General features: G+C 38.3%; 1 protein-coding gene across 1 annotated transcript in view; it reads left to right on the top strand.

Moving 5' to 3' along the window:
• The first annotated feature begins 1847 nt into the window (after positions 1–1847).
• The window catches only part of tbc1d14 (TBC1 domain family, member 14), a 103570-nt gene continuing 91558 nt past the window's right edge, over positions 1848–13859 (top strand). The window contains exons 1-2 of the mRNA XM_055156534.1: positions 1848–2006; positions 2146–2313. Of these exons, the coding sequence (XP_055012509.1) occupies positions 2280–2313 (34 nt within the window). The 5' untranslated portion in view covers positions 1848–2006; positions 2146–2279. The remainder of the gene's footprint in view (positions 2007–2145; positions 2314–13859) is intronic.

Below are 13859 nucleotides of genomic sequence, written 5' to 3'. Positions count from 1 at the left end.
CTCCCAACTCGTTTGTCTCATTTTAGTGTCCGAAAGTTAAGTGTGCGTGTGTGTGTGGGGGGGGGGGGGGGGGGATGTTTTAAAAATCTAAAATCGGGCTTCCAAAAAAGAAAATTATAAATCTGGAGCCACAATTTACACTTACACAAACTTTATTGATCCACAAGGGAAATTATTTGGACTCGAAATTATTATTTATTAGGAATCACCTGCATAAGTGAATGTTATAGTCGTTATTTTCACATTTGTTTAACTGTAAAATAACTTGTACTACTGATTTTTAGATCGTAAAAGAATAGAGTGACCAGATTTTCAAAATAAAAAAAAACTGGGACATCTCCAGTTTGGGTTGATTGGTAATAATAAATTTGTGAAATGAGTGTGAAATTTATCAATTAAGACCTGAATTATATGCAGCTTTATTAGATTTCTCTTTGTTATTTGGCTGGGACCTGATGAGTACAAAAACATATTTTTCAAATGTATTTATTTGTAAAGGGACAGCACATATTAATAAACATTAAAACTGTAAATATGTAAAGATTAGAGCCAACGTGGATCATTTCCATCTTCAGTCCCTCTGCAGGTTGATGTGAAATCATCTACAGGACAAAGGAAAGTACAGCAACAATCACACAAAAGTACACAACACCAACACACTCACTATACATACAAATTCAATTATATTAAATATAAATTATATTTTTATATTCATATGTCCACATGTGATATATAAAACCTGTTTTTAAGTTTACTTTTTAGTTGTAATCATTTTGATGGAACAAAAATAAAGTCACAATTGAATAATGATTTGCAAATACTATTTATGAAGTGCCTGAACAACCCAAAATGTGTTGGACATAAATATGAAAATTGTTCTGCACTCTGCATGAGTCAGTATAGTCATTTTCTTTGTGTTTTGGTCATTTTTAAGCAGCCTTTCTGTATTTTACCTAAACAAATGACAATTTATGTCTCTCTTTACTGTTGGCAGGTCAAATTGGTCAAAAATAGGGAAATTTCTTGTATAAAACTGGGACAAATCAGTGGTTTTGGATAAATCTGCAGGAACAAGGAACACAGGGCTTAAAACTGGGACTAAGGTGGTTAAATAAAGACGTCTAGTCACCTTAAACAACACAGCTTTTCTGTATTTTACCTAAACAAATGACAATATATGCATCTCTTTACTGTTTGCAAGGATCAAATTGGTCAAAAATAGGGAAATTTCTTGTATAAAACTGGGACAAATCAGTGGTTTTGGATAAATCTGCTGGGACAGGGGACACAGAGCTCAAAACTGGAACTAACCTGGTTAAATAAAGACGTCTAGTCACCTTAAACAACGCAGCTTTTCTGTATTTTCTGTAATTTCCCTAAACAAATGTCAATGTGTGCCTCTCTTTATTGTTTGCGGCGATAAAATTTGTCAAAAATAGAGACATTTCGTGTATAAAACTGGGACAAATCAATAGTTTTTGGATAAATCTGCAGGAACAGGGGACACAGAGCTCAAAATATGAACGTCTGGTCACTCTACAATAAAATAAAAGCCAGTCTTTCTGTTGTACATCACTAGAGTGAGCCAGAGGTCCACTTTGTCTTTGCACCAGTTTGAAAACCGAAGCTTCTAAACAAGAAAAATACTTGCACAGTTTTGCAAAGAAACGCGTAAAGAGAAACGCACGGATAATAAGTGTAACAGCGTGAGATTAGAGAAACGAAAGTGCATTTTTCTGTCGATTAATAATGCCTTTTTATGAGCCGCGACAGGTGAATCCAGGAGGCGCATTCTTGACTCGATTACAAAGCTCTTTTTACAGAAGTTTGTTTCAAAATGGCGGCGGAAGAGTCGAGGCAGGTACGAGCCGCAGACGACACCGGATAAACTTCGGATATTCGCATCTTCAGCCTCGAAACGCGCACCTGGACCATTCATTCCTCCTTTTCATACGATGTGAACGCTTCGATCCTGCGTTTTGGGTTTTTATTCAGGAGCTTTTGAGGTAAAAAAAAATAAATAAATACGTGTAAAATTGAGCGGGTGAGTTGCGTTGGGGATGTTTTACGCACGCGTCTCTTGGATACGGCCGTGCCCCCGGTGTGTCCTGATCGGTCCTGGTGCTGTTTGTGTACTGTAAACAGGTCTGCGGAGGACGAAGGAGCAGGTGGCGGTGCGTAGGTCCCAGCTCATCCGCATGGAGCGCTCCGAGCAGCGGACACCTGCCTCCCACCTGTAGCGTGAGCCGCGGCGGACAGAGCGCGCACCCCGGGGCGCCATGGCGAGCACCAGCCGAGGGGACACTTGCTACGGTGCGTACAGCTCCTATTAGGTTATATCATTTGTTTAGAGTGACCACACGTCCCTATTTACCCGGGACAGTCCCAGACCCAGCAGATCTATCCAAAACCATTCATCTGTCCCAATTTTACTCAAGAAATGTCCCAATTTTTGATCAATTTGATACCTGCAAACAGTAAACAGAGGCATACATTGACATTTGTTCAGGTAAAATACAGAAAAGTTGCGTTGTTTAGGGCTACTAGACGTCTTTATTTACCTGGGACAGTCCCAGACCCTGCAGATCCATCCAAAACCATTCATCTGTCCCAATTTTATTCAAGAAATGTCACTATTTTTGACCAATTTGACCTCTGCCGACAGTAAAGAGAGGCACACATTGATATTTGTTTTGGGAAAATACAGAAAATACAGAAAAGTTGCATTGTTTAGGGCGACTAGACGTCTTTATTTACCCGGGACAGTCCCAGACCCAGCAGATCTATCCAAAACCACTCATCTGTCCCAATTTTATTCAAGAAATGTCCCAATTTTTGATAAAGTTGATCCCTGCAAACAGTAAACAGACGCATACATTGGCATTTGTTTAGGTAAAATACAGAAAAGCTGCGTACAACTCCTTATTAGACTATATCATTTGCTGATAGAGTGACCAGACGTCCCTATTTACTCGGGACAGTCCCACTTTTGAGTCCTGTGTCCCCTGTCCCAGCAGATTTGTCCCAATTTTATTCAAGAAATGTCACTATTTTTGACCAGTTTGACCTCTGCCAACAATAAAGAGAGGCACACATTGACATTCGTTTAGGGAAATTACGGAAAAAAACAGAAAAGCTGCATTGTTTAGGGCGACTAGACATCTTTATTTACCCAGGACAGTCCCAGACTCAGCAGATCTATCCAAAACCACTCATCTGTCCCAATTTTATTCAAGAAATGTCCCAATTTTTGATAAAGTTGATCCCTGCCAACAGTAAAGAGAGGCATACATTGTCATTTGTTTAAGGAAAATACAGAAAATACAGAAAAGCTGCGTTGTTTAAGGTGACTAGACGTCTTTATTTACCGGGGACAGTCCCAGTTTTGAGCCCTGTGTCCCTTGTCCCAGCAGATTTATACAAAACCATTCATTTGTCCCAGTTTTATTCAAGAAATGTCCCTATTTTTGACAAATTTGATCCCTGCCAGCAGTAAAGAGAGGCACACATTGTCATTTGTTTTGGTAAAATACAGAAAAGCTCCTTTAAAAAAGAAAATGACCAAAACACAAAGGAAATGTGACTATACTGACTCACATGTTCGTCATGAATGAGCCAAGGGCAGAACAGTTTTCCTTAATTATGCACTCGTTTCACAATTTTATTATTATCACTAGGGTTGGGTGGTAATACGATATTGGAGTATCCCGCGGTATCAGTTTCATTACGTCATTAAACAAATCTGCAGCTCATAAGGACCTGATATAATATTTAAATTTATTGACACCTACATGTGTTTGCTCAGCACAAATGAATGTGTGGTTTTATTTTCAGTTTAATGTTACCACGATTTAAAAATAATAGTGTCTATAATGTTTCTTGGGGAGATGATGTTCGCTTAGTTTCGTTCCGTTGTCCCGTGACGCTCATAAGAGACCAAGACAAAACGACAAGCCCGACCACAAGAGAGTTGGTCCCCCCCTAAAAATATACTAATACTTCTGCAATTTGGCAGCATTTTGGCTTCAGGTCACATTTGTTTACGTTTTACAGAAATGAAACTTCAAACCACACGGATCATTTGCATAAATTATAAAGCTCTGATAAAAACCGCTCGCTCCTTGTGCACTGATGCGTCAGATTCTGTCAGACCAAAGGACACGGCTCAGTGGAATATGAGTGTTCTTTCTGTGACAGAGGGGTGTTCTGCTGATGGTGAGTCTGTTCTGTGCGTGTGTCGTGTTGGAGATGGTTCATGTGAAACTTTTCAGAGATTATAAGTCCGCAGATCACACACACAGACTGTACAGCGGTGCGGCTTTGTAGTTTACCAAAGTCGTACTAAAACATTTTGGTAATACTGTAAACCTGGTAAAATCCTGAGAAGGTTGAACAGAATCAAAATTTGGATACTGCCCAACATTAAAGGTTGTATAGAGGATTTTTTAAGGGAAAAGAAATACAGCGACCGTCCTTTTTCAAATGTTGTGCATGCGTGACACCACCTTCCTCCTCCACAGCTCCCTCAGTAGAAACACCTCCTCCCACCTCTTTACTCTAGAAATCACGTTTGTCTACATTCACTGCATGTTCAGAAGTGACCTGTCTAGAAATAATTTGCGGCAAACTGGTCGTGGATTCTCATCCGCCATCGCAACAAACTTTGTGCAAACTGCGAGGAAGCGACAGTTTTAAAAAATCCTCTAAGAACCGCTGCATAAGTGAGTCAGTTACACTAGAAACGTAGGGACTTTGATTAACAACCTAACAGCCAATAGAAAATAAGGGAACCTTGTTATCTATTGGCTGATGTTTATCTGGCCTCACTACGTCAACAGTTGATAGATTTTCATAATTTTTTTTTTGGTCATCACAGTTACACGGCTGCTGCATCTCTGTCATGGTATTTTAAACTTTCATTGACAATTTGAAACAAAACAAAAAAAATCCTCCATACAACCTTTAATTACCAACCAGTGTTTCCCAGTTTTTTATTTTGAAATTCTGGTCACTCTACATTTGCTTATCAAATTTATATGTGCGTAATAGTCACGCTTTGGTGCATTATTACAAAGAAATAGCCCAGAAGTCGTAAACTCTCTTGAACGCCTCTTGATTTTTAAAAGTTACACAAAGTTGACTCTTGTGAGCTTTAAAACATGTTTATAATGTTGTTTCCTCTTCAAGAAACAGACCTGGAGTTGTGTTTTGTTTCATTCACACATGTTTGACTCACTTTTTTTTATGAGTCTGCCTTCATTTCCAAAGCTCAAAATGCTCTGTGCCAGTTCCTTTTACTTTTTCTTCAGTAGAGATCGGTGTATGGAGTTTAAAAACACACTGGAGCACTTCCTGTATCACCGCATGACATCACAAAATGGAATAGGGTGTTTTCTGTTTGAGAGAAGAACACAAATGATTAAAATCTGCAGGGTTTGTGCGTTAAACACGTGTGAAAGAAACAAAACACAACTCCAGGTCTGTTTGTGACGAGAAAACGACATCATTTCCTTTTATTATTATTCTAAGAGACTTTCCCTGGCAGATCCTCGTCCACTTTCTATCTGATATTGAGACTGTGACCGTGTAATAATCGAGTTTTGTCTTTTAGAAATGCCATTCATTCACCTGTGCGCGTCACGTGTCCGCTCTCTTAATGTGTTTGTTTTATGTTTAGACAAGCACTCCCCGTACGACACTCCCCGCGCTCTAAGCTCTGTGATGACAACCAAACATTCAGCCGGTTACGTTCTCTGCCAACTCACCGTATTGAAATTAATCACCGCCGTATCGCACGTGCAGGAACCTTCGCTCGATTGTGTCACGTGAAAATCCAAGTCTAATTTAGTCTGAGTCAATAATAAAGCCGCACTGTGGAGTTTTTAGCTTGTTCCTGCTCGTTTCTAGGAAGTTTTTATTGCTTTGCCTGGAGGTTTTAGTGACGTTTTAATGCCGTACCTTGGATCTTATCTGTTGCCATGGAGACATAAAGCCACGTTACAGGTCGTATCTGTGGAGTGGCGATCCCGCTACAGTAGAGAGTGCAAAAATATTGAAATATCGGTGTGTGGGCTGCTCGATTATGGAAAAAAAAGTGATTATTTTGGTCAATATTGAAATAACAATTATTTTTTTGTTACACGAATAATTTATTCAGCAGTTTTCTAAAAAAAAACAAACAACTTTGTTATTGATAACTTACGCAAAATTTCCAAATTGAAAATGCATATCGGCTACAAATCTGAATCTTAGAGCAGTTTTGCAATGTATAAAATGAATGAAATAAACTTTAAACATGAAATAAGTCAGAAAAAAGATAAATGTGCCCAAAATAAACTATATATCCAGCTGTTCTACAATTTCTATATTTACAAAATAAAATAAATATACTTATTTACATAAAAATATCCCAAAATAAACTTTGTTAAGCTTATCGTTTCACCTCAATTATATTTTGGAGTTTGGAATCTTGGTCAACATTCAATTAATTGCATGGCGTTAGGATGATTTATCAATATATCGCTAAGAGTAGTTTTTGGTTTATTTTACTAAATTATTTTGTTACAGCTACAGTTTTGTTGTTTGTTCAGAGGAAGGAAACTCGTTTATGTGACACATTTGACATTTTAATTGTTTCGATGATTAAAATGTTTGCGTTTCATATGAACTTTGGACAAGAAGTGGTTTAACAAAGACTTTTAGTGTCACACCCATGGTTTAGACTTTATTTTTATTGAACCTTATCAAATCAATTTGAAATATATCGTATCAAATCGAAAGTTTACTATATCGAGTTATGTATCGTATCGCCAACTTCTTCCAATCCAAGTCCAACTTTATTTGTACAGCATATTTTATAAACAAGACAGTTTCCAAAGTGCTTCACAGAGCAGCGTAAAACATTTCACTTTAAAAAAATCAGCAGAATTATGTTTCAAACAAGAGGAACTAATAGAATCAATAGATAAAATAATAATAAAATAAGTGAACAAAATTATAAAATCAATACATAAAGGCAGTACTAAAATAAATAAATAAATAAAAAACAATAAATAAAAAAGAAAATACAAATACAAAATGATAAAAAATAAAATTAAATGCAAATAAATAATAATCAAATATAAAAATAAACAATAATAAAATAAAAACAAATTAAAATATAATAAATTAAAATAAAACCAAATAAAAATATAATAAATTAATATCAACACAGAGGACCACAAAACTCACGCAGTGTTAAAAGCCAGAGAGTAAAAGCGGGTCGTCTTAATGTTACCCAGCCCTACACTACAGTAAAAAAACATGTTTTTTTTAGCAATTTAAAGATCTGTAAAATGATAAATCGGACATGAGTTCAATGACGTATTTATGGAACATTACAGGCTAATAATATCAGCATGGAAACAAGTAGGTGGATTGCTTTCGCTTTTGCTTTTTCAGTTGTGTTTACGTAACGACAATTAAAAAAAACACATTTCACGGTAACACAAACCTGCCACAGGACAAAAAATTGACAAAATCTTAGTACCTGAGTGGAATTACCTTTGGGCAGCACACAGCGGGAGGGACCCATTATGTTTATGTAAATAGCAGCTTTAAAAATGGAGTTGTATTTCTCTGTAACACTGGAACTACCTGACTCACTGTTATGGTATAAAGTTCACCCGATCACATGACCGCCGCAGGTCAGAGGTTAAGCTCCAGTAAATGTGTCAGCCATTTTTGTAGGCTGTCATACATGTCGGACAGGAGCTCTGCATTAATAATCCTCTTAGTTGGCAAGCATTAAACCGTGTAGACTTTGAACAGGGGAATTTGTGCTCACCCGCGTTTGTTACACCAGCCCCAAAGGTTATTATTGTAAGATGAAAGAAAACTCTTTACAATGCAGAGTCCTTTTCAACACAAAATAATGGATATTTCTTTAATCTGTACTAGTTGTTGAGGTTGTTGCTGTTGCTGTTTTAGAATGGCCTTGTTCTGTACTAGAACAACAACCACAACAACCAACAACAATCACAACAACCATACCACCCACCAACAACCAACAACCACACCAATAACAAACAAAAAAACACCAACCAACACCAACCAACACCAACCTACACCAACCTACAAACACCCACAACCACCAACAACAACCACACCAACAACCAACAGCAAACAATGACCAGCAACCACCATCAATAACGAACAACCACAACACCACCACCAACGCCAACCTCAACAACCTCCACAAACGACACCAACCAACAACCTCCACAAACGACACCAACCAACAACCTCCACAAACGACACCAACCAACAACCTCCAGCAACCTACAACCACAACCAACACCAACCTACAACCACAACCAACACCAACCTACAACCACAACCAACACCAACCTACAACCACAACCAACACCAACCTACAACCACAACCAACAACCAACCAACCTACAACCACAACCAACACCAACCTACAACCACAACCAACACCAACCTACAACCACAACCAACACCAACCAACCTACAACCACAACCAACACCAACCTACAACCACAACCAACACCAACCTACAACCACAACCAACACCAACCTACAACCACAACCAACACCAACCACCAACACCAACCACAACCACAACCACCACCACAACCAAAATAATCACAACCACCAACAACAACAACGTTTTAATATTATTGATTAACATCTGCATATATGATTATTATCTTTAGGTAGAGAACTTTCACATGAGGCACATCTTGTCCCTGAGCTGCAGACGCTGCACTAGCTCTGACTAAAGCAGGAGCTGGGGTTTAGGTCGTGACGATTCAGATCAGAGCGAGTCCTTTTTAGGTTTTAACCCACTGGATTTCAGCATCGGAACTGGCAAACCCCAAATGGGAGGCTCATACGGATGGAACAAGATCTCTTGAGACAAAATTGCCACAAGAAAAATGAACTCGTGAGGTTTTTTCCTTCTTTTACCTTTGGCTTGGACAAAAAAAGAGTTCAGAGGTGGTGAGGTATGCACGTTGAGAAGCTGTAGTTCCAAAAAGTAGTAGTACAATGATGACTAAAGGATTACATCAAATAAACAAAGCCAACATTGTGAAATTGATTGCCCTACTTATTTATTACAAACTATGTCAACATCACATCTTGTCTCGTGCTCATGTGAGGCTGATTCTGCTTTCTGTCGTCCAAAGCAAGAAATATGATCTGACGAAGGCTTTTTTTTGAAGTAATCTAAAACATTAACAGTTATATATACATTTTAACATCAAAATCATACATGTAGTTCCTTAAAATGGACTCGCGCGTTTCGCTTCCCAAACACGACTCGATTATAGAGCGTGAGTCGGTCGGCCTGAGTTTCCAGAGGACGATGCGGCGGTGTTCAGGTTACTGCAGTGTCCAGTTACAGCCTGGTTACTGTGGGATTTGCTTTCACCTCCTGATGGCTTCCCCCACACGTCTGATACGAGCTCTTTTATCGTGTTCTGCTCTACACCTCAAATACTTCATCCCAATCTTCTCCATCGCAGTGTTTGATCTACAAAAATCCCAATCAGACCTTTTAGTAAAACAAAACACACGTGATCGTTATCAGTGTTTAGCTGTTTATTATTTTAGTCCTGCTTTAAATGTGACAGAATTAGATGGACTTTTGTATTAGTTGGACAATATATAGGTTGGATATTTGCACTTTTTAAAAATTGATTTCCACCATAGACTGATATATTTGTGTGTGTATGTATATATACACATGCAGGATTTGCCCTAATACACCATTAACTCAAATTTTTTTTCATAAAAAGAGTAAAACACTTAGAAATTTGATAAAACTTGAGCATATTAGCGCTTTCCCTCTTTAAATTTAAGTTCTTATTAAGGCTGTGCAATTAACTGAATTTTGATCGAGATTTCGTCAAACGATCTCCAAATTCATATAATCGAGTTGAAACAATTAACGCTTACCAGAGTTATTTTGGGATTTTTTTTTTATATATATATAAATAAGTAGATTTAAAGTAGATTTTTATAATAACTAGATTTAATTTTTTTAAATATAGATTGTAGAACAGCTGGATATATGTATAGCTTAATTTGGATGCACTGATATTTTTTTCTATGCCTTATTTCATGTTCAGTATATTTTATTAATTTTCTGTTTTATACATCGCAAAACTGCTCTAAGGTTCATATTTGTAGCTTGTATTTATTTTTAATTTGAAAGTTTTGCGGAAATGATCAATAACAAAGTGTTTTTTTTTGAGAGAGAAATGCTGAACAAATGCATCGAGAAACAAAAAATTATTGTTTGAATAATCGTGATTCAATATTGACCAAAAATCATCGTGATAATGATTTTTTGTGTAATCGAGCTGCCCTGGTTCTTAGGTGAAAAAAGTATATTATTTATGTCAAAACGACTTTTTCTTACACATTTCACAGTGATAGTGTTTCACCGCATGACGTCAGCCGTGTTACTGAATGACGTTTCGGCTGAAAATTATAAGTCTTGTGGTCATTTGTTACCACATATTTGATGAGCTCCAAGCTTTCACACTTTTTATTTATTTTTAATGAAAGTCTATGGGAAAAAAATTAATGGCAAACTTACTTCCGGGACCAGAGGGCAGGCGGTTATTGTCGAGACGTATTTTAAATTGATTTGTCTCTCAAATTAGTCCCAAAAGTTCTCCCAAATCTTTCTTCTTTCTTTATATCGCTGCTTTTTTTTTTCATTTTTTTTTTTTCATTCTAATAAAATATTGTTGCAAAAATAAAATAAAAATCAGCATTGATCATGGAAAAGAAAAAAATGCTGCATACTATTGTGGTCTCATTGTGGCATTCTTAAACAGATAAAAAAAAAAAAAAAACATTAAAAGATTAAAAAAAAAATTCTCAGATCACATATCGTATAATTATAGGTTCAAAATAAAAACATGAATGAATCATACTTGGCTCTGTACATGACACTGCAGACTCCACAGTGTTCTATAATAAGTACTGTACATACTCTGAATGTGTAAATACCAAATTGACATGAAGACAATAGAATAAGAACGACGAAAAGCATGTCAAAGTCTATGTCAATGTCAGTGTGTGGCTCCACCTTCAGCTCCGCCCGGTATTAAAGCGTTGGTATAGAACAGTGCATACCTGTGGTCTTGTAGCTCTTGACAAGAAACAATAAGACTATCCCTTTTGTTTAGGAAGTGTTAGATTTATTGTTTTGACATTTGGTCTGTAATGTTTCATGTGGAAGCAAGTCCAGGACCAGACGTACTAGAACATCACACAGTAGAAACACAACCGGCCTTCGTCCTTATATGGGGGTAAATAGGGGTGTGCAGAAATATTGAAATATCATTATAATCGTGTTGTTTAATGTGATGATACATGTGTGATATCGTGGACTGCTGTATCGATATATCGCCAAGAGGATATTTTGGTATATTTTACAGAATTATTTTGTTACAGCTACAGTTTTGTTGCTTGTTCAGAGGAAGGAAACTTGTTTATCTGACATGTTTGACATTTTCACTGTTTTTAGGACTAAAATTTGTTTCTATATGAACTTTGCACAAGAAGTGGTTTTAGTATCACAGCCACGGTTTATGGTGCGTTCCTTTATCCATCCGACTCACTGACATGGCCTTTTTATCGAACAGCGCAACTCGAAGTTCTTGCTCGGTCTCCTCCAAGCTCTTCAGAGTTCCAAGATAGAGTCCAAGACGGATGCGCCCAGTGTCACATGTCGTATGGAGTGTTTTCATTGTGTCTGGACGCTTTGGTTTTTTAAATGACTATTTCAGTCACTCGTATCACTGCAGGACCTCACCTCGTCCGTATCACAGCCTGTGGGTTTTGGAGTTAGTGTGGCCCATGTTTTTAGCCCATTTCCTGCTAACGTGTCAAAGTGATCGACTGTCACGCAAAACCAACGCTTTCACTTAGTTCACAGGTGTCAAACATAAGGCCCGGGGGCCAGATCCGGCCCTCCAAGACCTTTAATGTGGCCCTTGGGTGATATTCTACTAAAATATTTTAATTATATTTTCTATTAAAATATTGTATAATTTTCTGTGGTGTTTATCACAGCAGCGTCTCCAGCGTCTCTGTACGTGGCCCCTCCCACCAGAGCAGCACAAATGAAGACTTGTCTCTTTCCAAACGCTCTTAAAGGACGATCATTTGACTGTTGACCGTGACACCCTCATCAGAAAAATGTCCAACATGAGAAAAGTGGAGCCAAGTGCAGGATTTTACAAGAAAAATTGACTTATTCCTGTTTGCAAACAAGTTCATGTTAAAACATTGTGTTGAAATTGAATTTTTCTTAAAGTTTCAGGTTGTTCATAATATTATAATATTATAATAAGAAAGAGTTCATCAATTAAAAAAGATTTCTGTAATAGATTTGTGTTTCTCTGCACAAATATTTGAACTTATTGTTATTTTTGGGGTTTATATGACATGAGTTTTCTGATCCGGCCCCTTTGGGATCAAAGTAGGTTGGATACGGCCCCCGGAAAAAAATGAGTTTGACACCCCTGACTTAGTTATTTCAAACCTGCACATAAAATTCACATAACAACATAACAATGGGGGATGGATGAAGCAAAGGTTTGACATTTCCAGTCTCCTCCCACACTTCACAGAACAACACTTCAGCTAGTATATTATACATGACAAGACAAAACAAACATTTACACACTCAGCCAGACTCCACACTTCACTAATATACTGAATTATACTATTTATACAGAATTCTTCCTCGAGGTTGTGTAGCTGAAGCACAGACTTGTTTTGTAGCGTTTGGTATTCGACCAGTGCTAAAGCAACAACAGTTTTCCTTTTTGCGTCAACGTTTTCCTCCAAGTCAGACCCACGAAACATAATAAAACGGTTGAAGTGCGGACGTCATGTTATATCCGACATCCGAGTGGGAGACGAATGGATAAACGAACGCAGCATTAGCCATTATTTTTTTGTTGAACCGTATCAAATCGTTTTGAAACATGTCATCGAATTGAAAGCTCACTGTATCGAGAGAGGCATCGTATCGCAGCCTGTGTATCGAAGTATGTATCATGTCAATCCGTGTATCATTCGTTCATTCGTTTTTCAATATAAAACCAAAAATAAGAAAACGAAAAAACAACAGTTTCTTCGCTATTTGTCTCCAAAACCAATGAAAAAAAAACGGATAATGATTCTTTTTTCAGTTTTCAATTTTGTGTTTAAATGAAGAATGGAAAAAACGGATAACGAACGAACGATAACTGAACCAGGACTGATCCAGGTGCGGGACCAGAGCGGGACCAGAGCAGGACCAGACCAGGACCAGAGCAGGACTGGGGCGGACTCCAAGCTTTGACTCTGAGCCTCCGCGGGGTCCAAGCCTCAGCTTCGAGCTCCGGCCCTGCCGTGGGCTCTGAGCCTCCAATCTGGTCTCGGTCTTGTCTCGGTCTTGTCTCTGTCTCAGGCCCGCTCTGGTCCCGGTCTGGTCCCAGTCTCAGTAGCGTTCTGGTCCCGGTCTGATCCCGGACCTGGTCCATTTGAACCAAAAGCTCTTAGTTCGGTTCGTTTTCGTTGGTGTGAAAGCGTCAGTTGGATGCTTTGCACCACCTCAGAACCAGCCGCGGTTCTGGAGCAGCCCGTCCGGACCTGTAGTCCACAGCGCATTCTCACTTTCCCCGCACGGAACCAGCGCGGAGACGATGACACAGAACCGCTCGGACCGCTGGTCTCGGTCTCAGTTCCGCTCTGATCCCGCTCTGGTCCGCTCTGGTCGAAGTCTGGTTCTGGTCTCGGACCTGGATCAGTCCTGGTTCAGTCCGTACCTGTGCAAAAGTTCG

Source organism: Boleophthalmus pectinirostris, unplaced genomic scaffold (genome assembly GCF_026225935.1).
Source record: "Boleophthalmus pectinirostris isolate CB_2022bp ecotype Guang Dong unplaced genomic scaffold, ASM2622593v1 HiC_scaffold_20, whole genome shotgun sequence".
NCBI classification, from domain to species: Eukaryota; Metazoa; Chordata; class Actinopteri; order Gobiiformes; family Gobiidae; genus Boleophthalmus; species Boleophthalmus pectinirostris.
The sequence above is the reverse complement of the archived record's forward strand: the minus strand, read 5'-3'. Positions and strand labels throughout refer to the sequence as shown.